Raw genomic sequence first — 17,286 nt, forward strand, 5'->3', positions numbered from 1 at the left:
CTAAATGGGGATTTGTATTCTGCAATGCAATGGGATTACAATCCACAATATTTTCATAAGACATGAAATGGGAAAACAAAAAGACCATTTTTCTCACTGAGCTTTAGTTGTCTTAAGGGACTGGAATATAAGAGTTGGTTTGCTTTTAAACTTTAGTTGGAGTGAAGTTAGGTTCCTTATGAGTTTGGAGTTCAACTCCTACTGAATTTAAATTAATTAGTAAAGCCAGAGAATCATGAAGGCATATTTTTGAGATAGAGAGGGAAAACAGAAATGATTTAAAAGGAAAGGGAAGAAGCACGCAGGAAGGTTACAAAGAAAAATGTAACCCAAAGGGCAAGGGGGGAATGGCTGTTGGTGATCAATTCAACTACTGTGTATACATGAAGAACTACTGGTGAGAGGGAAGACATTGGCTCTGGAAATGTATGTGCCTGTCTCCAGCCTGTGCTAGCAGCAGTGGCCCCTCAGTCTCAGAGAGAGACAATTCCTTCTGTGGCTGAACTTCAAGGTCTAATTCTAAACAGTTGGTGAGTCCACAGTATGCAGTGCTTGAAGGAAACTGCATCTATGTATAAATAAGGTGTGAATATGTACACATTGCCAGACAGAGCCAATTAGAGACCTCAGAGTGTATCTGGGTTTTTGTTTCAGAAACTGTACTGCATATGTACCTCACAGTCTTTAGATAAGACTATATCGGTACCTCACAGTCTTTAGATAAGATCATCATGTAAATAAAAATGTAATTTGGTATCTATGTATTTAGGATTAATAGCTCAATGTACTGCCATTGCAGAATAGAGCCTTTATAGCCCGATGGCACTTGTTCCTTCTAGCTTGCCACACTTCCTAGATGAAGGATATTCTGATGTCTCTCTCCTGGTCTTCATGCAATAGGTCAATGGCCACAGTCCAACACTTAGAAAATAAGTCCTACATCTTAGAAACACTCTCACAGCTAACATCTACTGGAATAGTTCTTGTTTGTATCAGTGGTGCAGCAAATGAAAGAATAGTTGTGGAACTTAAATGGGCCTTTAAAGAATGAAGTGTCCCCCCTTAAAATCTCCTGGGCCAATTTATTTTCTCAGGTAGAGATAGGTGCTTTCTATCTGGTTTATGCTGCACATACTTATTATCATAGGTAGCTAAGGACTGTCCTGCAAAGAGTGAGGCATATCACTTACACTGGGCTCCATGTATACATATGCTGCAGGATTCTGGAAGCAAGCCTGGATCATGGTAGTATGTTTTCAGTTGTGCAAATGGGAAGTTGAAACTGAGGGACTGAGCAGGGTTTTCTTCACCGTTTCATAGAAATAACACAGATTTGGTATGGGTTTGTTGGGCCTGCAGCCTTTTATTTGTAAGACTTGAACCTACCTGCAACACGGAAATGATTTGTGTGTCTGGGGTTTTTTTTCCCAAGTGGTTGTTTGTTTGTTTGTTTGTTTTGGAGGGGTTTTTTGAGGTGATTGAAAATCTTTAAACAAAGTATTTCAGATGGGGATTAATTCTTTTGTCATTTAGTAAAAACTGAAAAATGCTTTGTGCTCTGTTTTGGGGTTTTTTTTTAGAGAAACCCTGTTATTGAAAACAGATATTCCTCACTGAAATTTTCATTTCCTGGAAAAAAACCCACATTTTCCATCAATATATTTCAGTTAAAGAACTATGACAGGTCTCCAGGGTGTCCTTCTGAAGAGACAGAAAAAAAAATCAGTAGAAAAAGAGTGACTATCAACAGCCAAATATTTGGTTCTGCCCTATGGTTCTTGCTCAGATAAAATTCTTCCTGTGATAAGAAACGAGAGCAAATTTCAGCATATAGGAACTGGAGAATCCTGCCTAACATATGGCTAAAGTAACTCCCAGATCTATACATTTTCCAGGAGTGAACACATTTTATACATACCTCAAGTAACTGACTTGTTCATTTTACAGAGTGAGTGTAACAAGTGAAGAATGATCATGAATGTACCATGAAGCTGGCTCAGCAAAGGTTTTCCTATAATTAAAATACATCTGGCTCCATTCTGAGTGGGAAATCACAGACCTCTGAATGTTTTGAGTATTTCCTTATGCACAACAGCAGCAGAAAAACTCCATATGCCTTAACCCATCAAATTGTGTTCCCCTTAATCATGTGGATAAATCCACTGCAATAAGGAACTTTAGTCTAGCATATTTGATGTGAAACTGAGGGATTCAAAGCAAACACGATGGAAATGGTCATGGAAAGTCTGAGAGGCACAGAGGGGCGCTCAAATCTTTAGCACACTGGTGTTAAATTAAATAAGTGTGAAATATCTTGATGTGCTTCTCCATAAAAGCTTGTGATCGCCACGGGCACTGCTCCTTCTGATGCAGTAGGAAGACCTTCTGGTTCCGCAGCTATATCCTCCAACTGCCAAAAGCACCACAGAGCAATGAGGGAGTGCGTGGCTGTGACAGGGAACGGTACAGACATTGTATATGTCTTTGTCCTTCACCCTTCTCAAAGGGGCAGACTTGGATCAGGGGGCAGTGACAGCTTCCTTACAACAGTCTACTACCCTGGAAAGGGCTGTGCTCCCTGGCACCTCTTTGGCCTGGTGGTCGTCCAGATTAGCAGTGTTGGGGGCAGGTTCATTGGTGTGCTGGCCCACCAGGCTGGGAGGCCTGTGCATGCAGAGAGCTCACTGTACTAGAGCTCAATGTACTAGTGTGCCTCAGCCCTGCTGTGGTGGGGATCAATCCAGCACGAGCGCCGAGAGGCTGCTCTTATTTGGGTTGCCCTCTCCCTTCCTTGCCTGCCTCTGGGACCTTTCATCAAGTCCTCAATGTCCACCCCAGCTGTGCGACAAGTGACAATCGGGCTCTCCTTCCTGGGCAGTCCCATGAGGCAGCTGGCGGGCTGCAAGACAGGCAGGGAGTGATGGATGGAGGACTGGAAGGACGGGCGGATGGATGGATGGATGGCCGGGCCGTGGCTGGGAGGGGGGACGGCTGTCTGGCGGCGTGGTGCTGGCCCCGGGGGAAGGGGTGGGGGGCCGTGTGGGTGTGACCCGCTCTCCCCGCCGCCGCCGCGGTCCGCCCAGCTCACAAGGTGCCTGAGCCGGAGAGAGAGCAGCAGCGCCGCGTCCCCGCCGCCGTCCGCAGCGCCCGCCCCGCCATGCCCAACTTCGCCGGCACTTGGAAGATGAGGAGCAGCGAGAATTTCGACGAGCTCCTCAAGGCACTGGGTGAGGCGCGGGGGAGCTCGGCGCCGGGCAGCGGGCAGCCCGGGGCTGCATCCCGCGGGAGGGGGACACAGGGGGGCTGCAGCCGGAGCCGCGCTCCGGTGCCCGGTGCCTCCAGAGCCAGGCACCCGGGAGAGCTCCGTGGGGGGGAAAGCTATGAGCCCTGCCCGGGGGGCGGGGAAGGGCGATCGCAGGCCCGGCGTGGTCAGAGCCTCACCTGCGAACGCCGGTGGTCCTGCCACGGGGATCCGGGCTGCCGCTGGCCCGGCGGCTCCTGCCATGCTCTGCCACGGGGATTCTTGCAAGACCCCGCGTTTGCCGTCTGTGCAGAGCCTGCCGGAGAGCCGCGGCTCCCCGCCGCGACGGGCTGTGCGGGGCCGCGCCGTAGGGCTGTGCGCAGTGCCCCGGCACCGCGCCGCCGCTGCGGGCGCCGGCGGCCTCTCGCCCCCCCCTCGATCCGCGTGGTGCTGGCCGAGCTCAGCCTCGGGCAGGGCTGGCGACTTCAAGCTCTGCTTCCTTCCCGCTTCGCCCAGGTGTCAATGCCATGCTCAGGAAGGTGGCGGTGGCTGCCGCCTCCAAACCCCACGTGGAGATCCGCCAGGACGGGGACCAGTTCTACATCAAAACTTCCACCACTGTCCGCACCACTGAAATCAACTTCAAAATCGGGGAGAGCTTTGAGGAGGAGACGGTGGATGGACGAAAGTGCAGGGTAGGAGGAGAGCTGGGGCGTGTGTGTGTGTGTTACCAAGTTCTTTTTAGATGGGGCAAACACACCTGCTGCCAGTGTCCCCAGACAGTGGTATTGCTGCCTTCCACCCTCTTCTTCCCAGAAACACTCTTTGGGGGTTCTTGGTGGTTGCTGCTCCTCTTGTCCCTCATCCAACATTCTCCCTCTTGCAGGGTGAAACTGAAATCTGAAGGCAACAGAACACAGCAGGTCCCAAATGCAGAATTCGAGTACCTGCTTGCCTGCTTCTTGCCTGGCAGGGTTTTGTCCAGCTCTTTTTGCTTCCCTCTCCCCTGGAGACCTCAGCTGCAGTGAAAGCTCTCCCCAGTCTCTGTCCCTGACAGGAACATGGGGAACGGTGGAGCAAGAGAGACCTCAAGAGTCAGGATTTAGCGCACAAACCTGACATAACTTTTGTCCTAAACTTAATCAGCTGAGTTCACAAGCAGGACTGCAGACTGTTGGTAGTTTGGGGCTGAAATCCTCTTTCATTCCCTTGCAAGTGCATGTCTCCAGTTTGCTGATCAGATAAGTCTTTAACAGTGTAAGACAGACTTTCAGCTAGTGTTATACTAGCCATAATTACACCATCTCCTTGTGCAGAAGTGCATTAGAGGGCGTTCACTGGAGTGTTTTGGGCTTGATTCTGAGTGTGAGCCCCTGCTCCTCTACCTTTGTAACCACTTCTGTGGCCGTGGAGGGGGCTTTAAGTCGGCAGCATCTGACACCAGCTTCTCACTGATACATTCGATCTGGGGTATTGGAGAATTGGGCTGTGATCATAGCTGTCTTTCAAAAAAAGTTATCAAAGGCATGGATTAGTTATCCTTTCCTCAGGCACTTTACTCTCACACTTATAAGAGAAGTATATCTAAAACACTTATAAAATAAGTGTGAATAATATCAGAATGTAGTCCCAAATGAGAATACAGTTTTAAAAGTATCCTATGATGGTGAAATAATCTACTTTCCAAAATTTGATCTGTGCTAATTCTTGGGCCAGCTTCTGAGACCATTTGCACCACTAAAAATTCAGAATTTACTATCTCCAGTGCAATTGCTGTGAATTTAAATTTATGAAAAAGGGAAGCAGATTCTGGGAGTCAGTGAACATTTAGAACATCCTCTTGATCTCTAGGTTGAGTTATCGTATATTTAACAGTTTGTTCAGGAAGTGTTGCTGGCTTTGTTAATTTATCTTGTTTGGCAAAAGTAGTATTTTTAGTGTCTTCATGCATAATGCATATACAATAAATGTGACCCACTTTCTAGAGAAGGATTTATTGCTGCAGATGGAAAAACAATAATTACGGCTGTAAGCTATGAAGTTGGAAAAATCTGAAAGAAATGCGTTTTGTGAAGTGGTAAATTTTTTCCATGTGTCATGAAATTATTTCTGGTCCACTCTCAGGAATAACTTGTACTGCTGTGTGTATATAACCAAGATGTGGCCACAGAGCAGAAACTGACAGATAATAAAATAATACTTCAGAATGTAATTTGCAATATCTGGCAAAATTGCTGACTGGTGATAGATTTTTATACACTTTATGGGATGGAGGGTTTTGTTCTGCCAACTAACTTGATGCATTGTTCATACAGACAAAGAGCGAGTCATATGTAGTTGCACTGCAAGGCATAGCTTCTATAACTGCCATTTGACATGGCTTGTTGGCTTAAGAAACCAATTGTTTTAAAGAAATATTTATAAAGTAAACAGCTAATTTTAAATCACAGTAAAGTTTTTTTCCCTTGGAAAGGCTGGGAAGCATTAACTTGAATTTATGCATACATATGGACACTCACATATGTATATGTATGTGTATATAATCACAGACTAATGAATGTCTCCCATGTGCTAGTTATAAAGCGATTACTTGCACATTCATTATAGGGCGTCCTTCTGCACAGCTGTTCCATTGCACTGTAGAATAATAGTTCAGTGCTAGAATGAAAAGCAACAGTCAGGGCTTGCCTGTTTGTGAAAGCTAAACAAAATCTTATGGTTTTTTTTATTTTTCAGTAGCTTCATAGTCATTATTGAAATGCTTTGAAAAATGCCTAAGGGTATTTCAATCTCCAGACCCAAAGCCTTAAAAAAGTAATATCACAAACACTAGAATTACAACAAAGTTTCTTTAATTTAGTTGTGATTTATTCTAGTTTGTTAGCACAGTAAGTGTTTAATATACAGTTAACTTGGCACAGTGCCATATAGCATGAAAGGCTGTAAGTGACAAATACTGCATTATTTATGACCACAACATGATACATACGATTATTTATGCTTTTACACTAAGGGGACTCTGTAGTGATAAATAACATGTCAGATCAAACGACATGTGTACAAAGATGCTTGGGAATGTAGACACTACATTATCACATGTTTCTAAATTATACTTTTCAACATCAAGCATTTTATGAAAACTGGGTGGCTTTTTAATTTGGAAACAAATGCGGATTTACACTGAAAAGACATATTTACAATTACTTTGTTATTAATATATACATATTTCCAAAATGTCCCCTCACACCTTAATTTTGATTTCACCACTTTCCACTGATGTCTTTTTCCCTTTGCCTTTATCTATCTATGTGTTGCTCCTTTACTGCAGCAATTTTTCTCACTACTGTTCATTGTTGTCTCTCTGCCTCATGCTGCTGGAGAATATAATTAATGTTATTCCTAATGGTTTTCTTGCCTGCAGAGTTTGGCCACTTGGGAGAATGAAAACAAGATCTATTGCAAACAAACTCTTATTGAGGGAGATGGCCCCAAAACATACTGGACTCGAGAATTAGCTAATGATGAGCTGATTTTGGTAAGAACCTTGAACCCACCACATACATGCACCATATTAACAGTTTTTTGTTACCATGTAGTATGACTAACTATTTTTCCTTACTTAAATCCACCTGGAAAACTACCATTTTCATAATCCTCTACAGTACGATTCATACATCATGTTTTTTCCTTTCTTTTTAAATGTTTTTTTTTAAGGACAAATGAACATATATGCAGGTTCTCACTTGCATTTTATTGCTATAACTTTTGCCATACTTTTACTGGTAGAATAATCAGAAGTGGCCACTTCTGCTCTGGAAATTCACACCACTACCAAAGAATTTGCTTGATTTATTGCAGATTTTCTCTGGTGAAAGTGAGATCAAAGCATTTGACCTCATTTCTGGAGAACCTTCTTTTTTAGGCACGTGCATAATATGGTGCTTCATATCTACAGTCCCATAGTGTATAGCAGGAAAGATGTGGCATGTTGTTAGCATGCTCTAATCGCATTCTGTTTATGAAGAACATATAATTCCTCTCCCATCTCTGCCACCTTCCCCAATTCCTTGATCATCTCTGAATCCGGTTCAGAATTGCCTTCATGAGTTTCTCAGAAATACACTGATTTGCTGTCAGCCAACATCCCCCCACACCTGTGTGACCTTCCATATGGCAGCAGGGTTACTGTAGGCATTCTGAGCAGCACCTCTGCAACTGCCTGGCCATTTACGCCATGAATCATGCGTAGTTTATTCATTTATTTATATTGTACTTATTTGTTTTAGCATTGAGTTCTCTTTACTGAATCTTTCCTCAGTAGTCCCTCTGCATTAATGAAACAATATCCAGAACTGGATAAAGACACAGTTTCTCTGAGTTACAGGTAGCACAGTTCAGCTTGAGTTCAGAATCATTTTATTGCACATGTTCTTACTAGTGAATTCCGGATAAATAGTTGATTAGACTGTTACGCCTCATCAGTTTGGGCATGGAAGATGGGCTGCTTGAGTGACGGGTAAGAAAACATCAAAGCAGGGAGGTTTTATTTCAAACTATCACACTAACTATACCTCTGCACTTTAAAAAACAAAAAGTCTCACCAGTGTTTCTCTAAAGCAGTTGGAGCTCTGTTTTTAAGATTGCATCTGAAACAAAAACAGGACCCAAACCTAACCAAGTATAAACAAAAAGCTTTTAAAGTGTTAATATTATTCCAGACATCTTGGAACTGTTCACCCACCCCTTATGAGGAGGTGTATGCTGTTAGTGAAATCACACTGGTTTCTATTGAATGAATACTCCAATTCTGGATAATTTCTTTTGACTCAACGACTGGAATTCTTTATATTATGAAAAAACTTTAAGAGGCAAAGTACTTTGATCTCTGCTTCACATCTTTATATATAATGCAGTGGACAAAATATATTCGCAACTATAATTTTTCCAGCTTTCTAACAATACATTTCTGTAGTTTATTATTTAAGCAACAAACTAGTGAGGCAGCTGTTAAACAAAGTGAACTGCTCCAATTGCAGTTCAATACAATTGCAATTGTATTGTATAATACAATTGCCTCCTGCAAGAAGCAATGTGAACTTACCCTGCTGGGGAAGAAGAATGAGGTTGGTTAAGAAACCAGAGCGATTCAAAGATTATAAAGCCATCTAACCTTTTTTCTTGTATAATACAGTCTGTTGAGCTTTTCCAAATTAATTATTTTTCAAATTAGGATATAAATTAGAATACTTCCTTCTTATTAAAATATTTCCATTTATAGGAACTCAGTCACAACTTTTGATAAATTGTTTAATTTCCTTGCCATTAAATTACACACATTATTTCTAATCTGTGTATGTCTAGATTCAACTTCCAGTCATTACATATTGTGTATAAAAGATCCTAAATAATATGCCTAAAGTTTGTTATTGCAAATACTTCTCTTAACAACACTGATCAAGCCACTTCTTGGAAGAACCTTCTCATTATTAAGCTAAGCCATTGGAAGACCTTGAGCCCTTCAATATAAAGCAAGCTTTCCTTGAATCATTCTTTCAGTGCTTCTATAACCCCCTCCAATTTAGCAGTTTGCTTTCTAAACTATGAACACCAGAACCAGACATACTGTTTTGCTAGCAATCACACTAGCACCTGATGTAGTGGTGACTTCATCTCCCTACTCTTATCTGAAATTATTCTGATTTATATGCAAAGACTTTGTTAACTCTTCTTTGGGAACTCATGCTCAACTGATCATGATCCCAAGTAATTTTCCTGGTTTCTGATTCCCCAGACTGATCCCCTTCCCCTCTCCTGCATGTTGGGACTATGTTCATTGGTTGCAATGTATGATTTTACCGTGGACATTATGAAAACATAGTCTTTGCTTTCCAAGTGATCCAGATAATTCTCTCTGTCTTTTACTATTTAATATGATATGCAGTTCCATTCTCCTACCTCTTTTCTGGAGCATAATGGCCTCTTTTGCTTTATTAAATATTAGGACATTATTTGGTCCTCAGGACAAAGATTTTCAAGCCCCTCATGGCATTTGATGGGACTGAATGTACAAGTACTTTAAATACATGGTCAATGTGTTCAAAATCTTCTGACACCCTAAAGCTCAGCAATGAGGTGTTTCTAAGAGTAATGGTGGTGAGTGTGAGGTCTCTGGTCCTTTGGAGAAGTTAAGATGGCCAAAATTAACCCTTCTGAGAGGCAGCAAAGGGTTCTACTGTTTGGAGGAAGACAGAAGAGGGTAAGGGAAACTACATTTTCTTGTCTGTGGCCCCTAATTTTAGAACCCCAGAATATTCCCTCCAGACCATTATTTGGGCTTTAAAAGCTAAACTACCTGAAGGGATTGGCTGAGGTGTGTTCCTCAACTATAACAGGGAACAAAGTAGGAATAGGAGCTCTTAGTGAGAAGACCTTGTGATCCCTTTTGATCTCTTGCCTTTCAACTGTGTTTGGGTTTTTCATCACTCCAGTGAAGAAAGATTCAACTTAGATTATTTTATCTTATGCTTGGAAATTTTCCTTGGATCTAAGTCTGCAAACCCCCACTTACATCATACATCTTCAAAACTAAGAGCACAGTGAGAAGAGGAGATCTTTCTTTCTCCTTTCTTTCTTTCTTCTTCCATCCTCCCAGCTTTGTTAGGGTTCTTTAGGATCTGAAATTCATTCTCATTCAGTTTTGCTGCCCATATCACTTCAAACATTTAACAGTTCCCATCTTCACACTTCTCAAACCTCCCTACTTACCTAAGAAATGTTTTCTGTTCCTTCACTCTTTCTGATGTGCTTTGGTAAGCTTTCCCTATTTCCATTCTGGCAGAGTGCCTTAAATAAGCAGAAGAAAACCACATTCTTGTGAACTTCTAGATGTCTGCAGCTGTGAAGCTGTCTTTGATGGGGCAGAGCCTGTGATGTAGCAGTTTAGGAACTCTGTAAGGCTTATACTTACTCTCACAGTCTCTGCTCCTGTTTCTCTATCCAAAGAAATCTTTCAAGAAGTCTTGAGTCTCCTTCTTAGCTATTACATGCATTTGCAGAAGAAATCAAGAAAACTCATACCCCATTTGGAAGAAGTTGCAAGAAGGAATCTAAACTGTGTTAGACTGAGGCATGAATGGAAAAAAGGCTTGGGCCAACAGGCAGGGGGTAAGGAATGAGTTTTACCCTGCTAATACTGGCTGCATAAATGTTGGAGCTTTGCCACATAATTTTGATCTAATATGCTGCAGTGCTTAGGGGGTCCATTAGATTATGACATTTTCCTAGTGGAAGGATATCTTTTTCTCCCAAACACAGCATGTTAAATAAAATGCATTTATTATCACATATAATTAAAAAAAATCAGTGCTGAATTGTCATGACTACCACAGAGCTAAAATAGAAACCATATTACTGTATAATTATCAATCTTTCTTGCATCCTGGCAGAAGAATTCCTTATGTTCTTCAAAGATATTCACTTGGAGCAATATGATGGTCTTCCATGTCACATCATGTCCTCTGTTACACAGATGCTGGGAACAAACTATTTACTTAGCAAAAGTTTTCTTTACCTTCAGGTGCCAGTTAGGTTTGCTTTTAGTTCTCCTTAGCTCCTTGCAGCATGGAGAATGAGATTACTCTTATTAGTAGCATAAATAATATTTGACTCATATAATGGCAGATGTAGGTCTAAAGTCCTGTTAGAAAAAGTCCTTTCAGCTGAGTAAGGGAAGAAGGATCAAGCTCTGCTTTATAAAAAAGGTGCTGTGAATGTGTTAGAACATTGCAACTACTTTCATTAGTGATGTTTATTCTAGTCTCATCTGATGCACTTGCTGGGATTTCAGTGCTGCATTTTTAGGAGTACTGAACAATGCAGATTAAAAAAATACATGGAATATGCAAGCAAGGGAGGGTGAAAAGGATAGATCCCCATCAAAGTTCACATTTGTTTATCTCTACTGTATCTTTATATTATATTGTATTGTACTGTAAGACTGTAATGCATACAGAGTCAGAATATTTGTATTTACATTCCACATTCATAAACTATACTGGGATTAGCACTTAAGCAATGAAGATCAGAATATTACACAAAAATATATATTTCCTTTACTTGTCTGAAAAGTAAGATCTGGGATTAAGCCTGTTCTAATATGCTTTTTCTTCCCCTTTCTTTTATACTCTATAATGGTTTTGCTGTTGCTGTGTGTTTTTGTCAGGGACATTAATGAGCTATCAATCACTTCTTTAAGTCAGAAGAACAAAAGGTCTGCTCTTACAAAGTTAAAGGATGCTGCTTCCAGATGTTAGCTATTCAAATGAGAAACATTTATATTCAAACTTTATCTGCATTGCTGCTTTCATAGCTGCTCATGCATCTATAGATTTTAGTTTAATCTGTAACACGCAAACATTTTAAAGTGGATGATTACTGAAGAGGGCCTTTAAAAACAGCCTCAGACCACATTTTACACAGTTCATGTATCACACAGGGGTTCTCAGAATCAATTATAGCAAGGGTCAAAGATCAGAACATTAGGGGGGTTTCAAGCATGGTTTCTATTCTACATTCCCTCCACAGAAAAATCATGCCGTGGTTGATTAAAACTGGCGAACTGTGGAGCCTAGATGAGTGAGTGAACATTTTTAAAATATTGCTGGCTTCAGAATTAAACATAGTAGGTGAGAAGGGTCAATGCAGATTTGGAAAGATACTTTGCAGCCGAATGCTGAGATTTGTGATGTCTCTAAGCCTTGTATCAAACAACCTTAAATTACCTAGGTGTTTAACTTTTCTATAGTTTTTGGAGAGTCATCTTAAACAAAATCAGTTATCAAAAGCAGGGCCTACTGAGGTCAGTGGGGGGTTTTGCTGCTGACCTCATTAAAGCAGCCTTGATAAAAGTTCAGAAGCCTGTAATAATGCATACGTATGTGTTGCATGGACCTAATGCTTTAATTTACTATTTGCCACGAGCAGATTTACAAGGGGGCTTAGAGATCTGCAGCCCCTGCTCACTAGTACAGCCTGGTCTGGGTCACATCCCAAACATATAAGCAGAGAAAGAAGCCTAAGCCATTTGCATCTTGGATGCATCTAATCCTGTATATAGCCTCTTATAATATCAGTTGTAGCTTACACATTTGCTGTGTATGGGCTTTCAAGACTACTACTGGGAGATACCATTGTCTCATGTTCTTACCTCTGTCATTCATTTGCTGCATGACTCTGAGGAAACTGTGTAATATAGCAGTTCTCAAACACAAATACCAACATTTAGGTACCTTGATAAATGACCTGATTTTGCATGGTCCTGTCAATAGATATCCTGCAGAAAGTGAGGTTGTATGTTGGGTGATTTGCTATTATATCCAAGTTTGAAAGTGGGGGCTGCACTTTCTGTGACTATGGCCCCATAATGATCAACCTCTTTCATAAAACATTATGGGAGTCAGGAGAAGAAAGGAAATAGGGAATATGCCTTTATTGTGAAGTTTTATATCTTTATGCTGGATAACATGGAAGTTTGCATGTGGACAAAGCCTTTTCTGAGGATTCATTTAAGTAATATCTTCCTTCTTCATTTGTTTGCTGATGTATTCTGTCTTCCTTTTGCAAGTTGCCTCTACAGTTGGTCAGTCATCAGCAGATAACAGGGGATTTTTGCATACACTGGCAGAAGTGATCTTTCCCAGGTGACTGTTTCAATGACAATCTTCCTAATTATAGTGTGCTCCACTTACTACAAAGGCTCCTCAGCAAATGTTTATAAAGGCCTTCAAAAAGCAGATTTACTCATACAGTAATACATTACTGCCATGTAATTCTCTTTTTATCTCTAATCATGTCAGTGATCATCAGATTTTGAGTGAACTGAGAGAGGTCAATTTATTGGATTACCCCTCTGTACAGGGCTTTGATTGCAGTGTGCTTTTGGACTGTTAGCTACAGATTATGACAAGCTAAGTGAAGAAAACAATTCTGTAATTTGCAGTTATTGCACATTTAAAATCCTATTTTAGATTTAGATAGAAGCCTTGCCTTGTAGCATTTTGTAAGATAAGTGGGACCTTTGCAAGCTGATGAGGAGGTGGTGTTTGAAAATCCTGCATCTTCTCCTTAGATTTGAATCGCAGTTTGGTAGTGTTGCACTTTTTTTAGTTGCTCTGGTGAAACTTCACCACCAAATAGCCAGGATTGCTCTCTTTCTTTTTATTAGGATGTTCTATTCCTTTGGGTCATGGGGTCATGCACATCTTTAAAGTCTGCTTGTTCTGACAGGAAGTAATCACTTCTTTCCAATCTAGAATTAGAACCATAGATACTAAACTGCTTCATCCTACCCCTGAATACAAGGATTTAAGCGTGAAGGATAACTGAGTAACAGCCTTTTGATTTAGACCTTCCCCTGAGCTTGAGCCCAGATGTACATTAGCCATTTCTGTGAGTAACCACAAGAAAAGGAATGCAGCAAGTTTGAACACATTCCTCTTTGTTTTGTTTAGCAACATTTAGTGGAGTTTTATCAACAATGCTAGTAAGTTACAATAAGATAGGGAAACACCTTTTACCTAAGTCCACATTTAAACCATGTACTTAACCATGACAATCAAAGGCATTTATTTATGTGTTTCAGTATGGAATTAGGTCGCTAATGATCTGAATGGGTATAAGGTATAAAATCTAAGTGCTAAAAAATGCAGCTTATTCCTGAAACAGGTCAGAGGCCACATAACCTAAGCTGGGTCTTCAAGGAAAGGATGCCTGGCTGTTTGAGAAATGCCTAGTGGCTACATGGTACTCCAGAGTAATTGTAATTGGGCTTTGCATGAATTTTATCTCTTTACAATCTAGATTTAAAGATATGATTCTGTTAAATTATAGTGGTTTTCCAGACTCTGAGACTGGTGTGTTGCAGAGAATGACAATCCTTGTGTATAGCATCCGACTAAGACTGCTATGCATTTAGGTTCCCCAGGTATGTCCATGTTTTCTGCACTTAATTTTTATCCTGACAGAGCAATCTGAATGCGGTCCTTTGGCTGACATTTTCAAGAGTCCAGAAGTCCAGCTCATGCTGGATGTTGGAAGTACAAAATGAACAGCCATTGCGCTTTGTCACAAGCATGTCAAGTTGTGACTCTGTGAGTGCAGAACAGTCAGTCTGTGTGTACATACAGTGGACTTGCTGCCTCTGCAATGCATTCTGGATGTACCCATACTACTGAGCTTTCCCAGAAAGTTGCTATTTCTTTTTTCTTCCTCTACAAATTTTTATCTTTATTTTCACACTCCCTCCTGTGGGTCTTGCAAGGAAGCTGCCAGCCAGAATACACTGATGTCTTAGGAGCAAGCTCTGCCCAGGAGTGGAGTCTCAGAACTGGACACTAGAATTTCAAACACTCAGACCTACAGTGGCACCCTAGGACAGACTTGCAGTATGGATCACATCTATTGCAATCTACTCTTCCCTGCAGTGTTCCCTGTCAATACAACTGATGACCTGTTGTGAGAATAACTGCTGTTGCACAGGTTTAGGGGAAGGAGTTTGCCTCTTAATTTCCCTGAAAGAATAGACATAAATTTACTAGGGAGGTTACAAGAGTTTTGGCAAACTGCTGCTGTAGCCTTTCTCATTAGAACTAGCTGATATGGCACCCACTCACATCACAAGATGCAGCTGCATAGCTGTGCAGCTCCAACTGTCAGACTAGGGCTGTCCCAGTTCTTGAAGAACACTACACAAAGACTGTTTTACTATTATTTATGATTTGTGTTGAAATAGCAGCGGGGGACCCAAACTTCACTGTGCTTAGCAGTGTCTGAATGTACCATAGAAAGACAATCACTGTCACAGTGACCTTCCAGTCTCCACAGACAATCTCAAGCCCTGGATGGTCTTGACTCTCACTTGCTTTCTCTGGCAAAGCTCCTGCCAAAATAATTGTGCCTTTGTGTATAATTTTGGAAATGTTGAAGGAAGTAATAGTAAGGGTATTTGCAGCTGGTGCTGTGGGCAGTAGAGAACTATCTGCATCCTTTAACGTTCATTTTTCAGACATTTTCATGTATAAGCTAAAAATGTCTATAAAGATTGATGTAAGCTCTTTATATGCATAAAAACAAAGCCTATATCTCCAAAATACTAACAGACTTTTCTCCTCGATAAAGTGAACAAAATATAAGCCAGAGTCAGTTTTAAAGCCAAGTCCTTTCAAAGAGGTGTTGGCCAAAACAGGCGTAGAAAGCATTAAAACAAATAAAGTCCAGCTGAATTTTCATAACACACTGGGGTAAGTCTTAATTATATTTTTCAGTGAGACCTTGGCAGTTATTACAGCCAAACATCCCACCTCACAACTTGTTAGTGGTGAGCTTGAAACTGTGTCAGCATAGCTGAACATCAAGTTTTTTGCAGTCAGTATTTCCTCACTCTTGCACCTATTATTTCCTTCATGTTAAATTGCTTGTTTAGATTTTAGCCTGCGAGACCTGAAATTACATAAAAACACTTTGGGGTTTAGGTGGCTTCCTCAGACAGCTGCCACAATCACTGTCCTGCCTAAATGTCCTGATAATCTGTACTGCAATATTGGCTGTGGTAGAGTTGCCTTTTAAGTGCAGAACTACAGAGCGATTTAAAAAACGCCGGCTTTCAGATGGATATCTGAAACTCTGTTTCAGTCAATGGTATAACATCATATAACACCAACTCCCAGTACCTGGAAAATCAAGGTACTCTGAGGTACTGAATCTGGTATAAGTAGTGGGATGATAATGGGACATAGTCTGTAGTTAAGGCAGTAACTTTCAGAGGTGTAGTGATCAAACGTTTGTGAGATCTCATAGGCGTTTAGTCATGTGAAACGAGTTTGATCTCCACTACATTTTTCTCCATTATGTGCCCTCATTTCAGACTCTTATCATAGTTAACAAATTCACTAGTTAAGGTAGCAGTATCCTGAAAGAAGCTTGTGATTGACACTGCCCACATTACAGCTTGGGAGAGAGGGTTTTAGTATCCTAGCATGGAGCGTCAACATCTTGCAGCAGCATTATGTTTACAGGTTATAGGTATACATTCTCCTGGTCTTGAGCATTGCTCCACTGACTTCATTTGAACTACTCTGATTTATACCTGCAAATATCAAAGAATACCTTTTGAACATGCCATCTGAATTCCACCCTCAGCATTTCCAGTTCAAAGTGCTGCAACTGTTTCTAAATAGAACAACAGTACATTCCAAATTCTCTTTCTTTTCTCATGTTTGTTTATAAATGCATGCCAAGAAACTACAGAAAAAGGGAATTTCTGCATCATTTATCATTCTGACAAAATGCATTGTGCCTTGGAAAAAAGGTCGCTTACGTTGCATTCCTCTTCCAAACTGACTCCTTTCTTTACTCTAATCTGTCAAAAGACATAGGAAAATGTATTTCTGCTGTAGAACTAGCTGCTATGGTAAAAATAACATTAAAAAATGGTGTTAAATGTTTGCTGGTTCCATCTCTTCTGATTGATTTCTATTTCTTTTCCAGACCTTTGGTGCTGATGATGTTGTGTGCACAAGAATTTACATAAGAGAGTAAAAGCATCAATTTACTTGTCATCTGGGATGAAGCGGAGAACTGTGAAAATCCCCAGTATAATGAGTATCTGTGTGTGCTGTTACTAATGCAGTGTTGTATGTGACCGTGTGTGTTATATCTGAACCCCTATTCTCTGTTAAGTGTATTTTGCTTTCATTTTTCATCACAGACACTATTCCTTCCCACTTTTATGCCACCATTTTTCATGTCTGCTTTGTATTTTGTAGTTGTTGCTTGCTATGGTTTCATCAATTATTAAACTTATTGGGCATAACTCACAGCCGTTTTGGGGTGTTTTTAATAGAAAACCCAGCAGTGCTTTGATTAGGACTGAAATACTTTTCACCCTCTGTTGAAGTCAGTGTGGAGTTTCACTGCCGTTAGCCAGCACTGTGCTGTCAGGGAACACCTCCTAAGGCAACACAAAGCCCAGGAGATCAAGTGAATTGCAA

The 17,286-nt window shown here is 40.9% G+C and overlaps 1 protein-coding gene across 1 annotated transcript; it reads left to right on the plus strand.

Moving 5' to 3' along the window:
- Positions 1-3,157: 3,157 nt before the first annotated feature.
- On the plus strand, positions 3,158-16,973 carry CRABP1 (cellular retinoic acid binding protein 1). Its single transcript, XM_072870900.1, has 4 exons — positions 3,158-3,227; positions 3,758-3,936; positions 6,663-6,776; positions 16,784-16,973. Exons 1-4 carry the CDS (start codon positions 3,158-3,160, stop codon positions 16,832-16,834), a joined length of 414 nt encoding a protein of 137 aa, XP_072727001.1. The 3' UTR covers positions 16,835-16,973.
- The last annotated feature ends 313 nt before the right edge of the window (positions 16,974-17,286 follow it).

This window comes from Ciconia boyciana, chromosome 8 (genome assembly GCF_034638445.1).
Source record: "Ciconia boyciana chromosome 8, ASM3463844v1, whole genome shotgun sequence".
In the NCBI taxonomy this organism is placed as follows: domain Eukaryota; kingdom Metazoa; phylum Chordata; class Aves; order Ciconiiformes; family Ciconiidae; genus Ciconia; species Ciconia boyciana.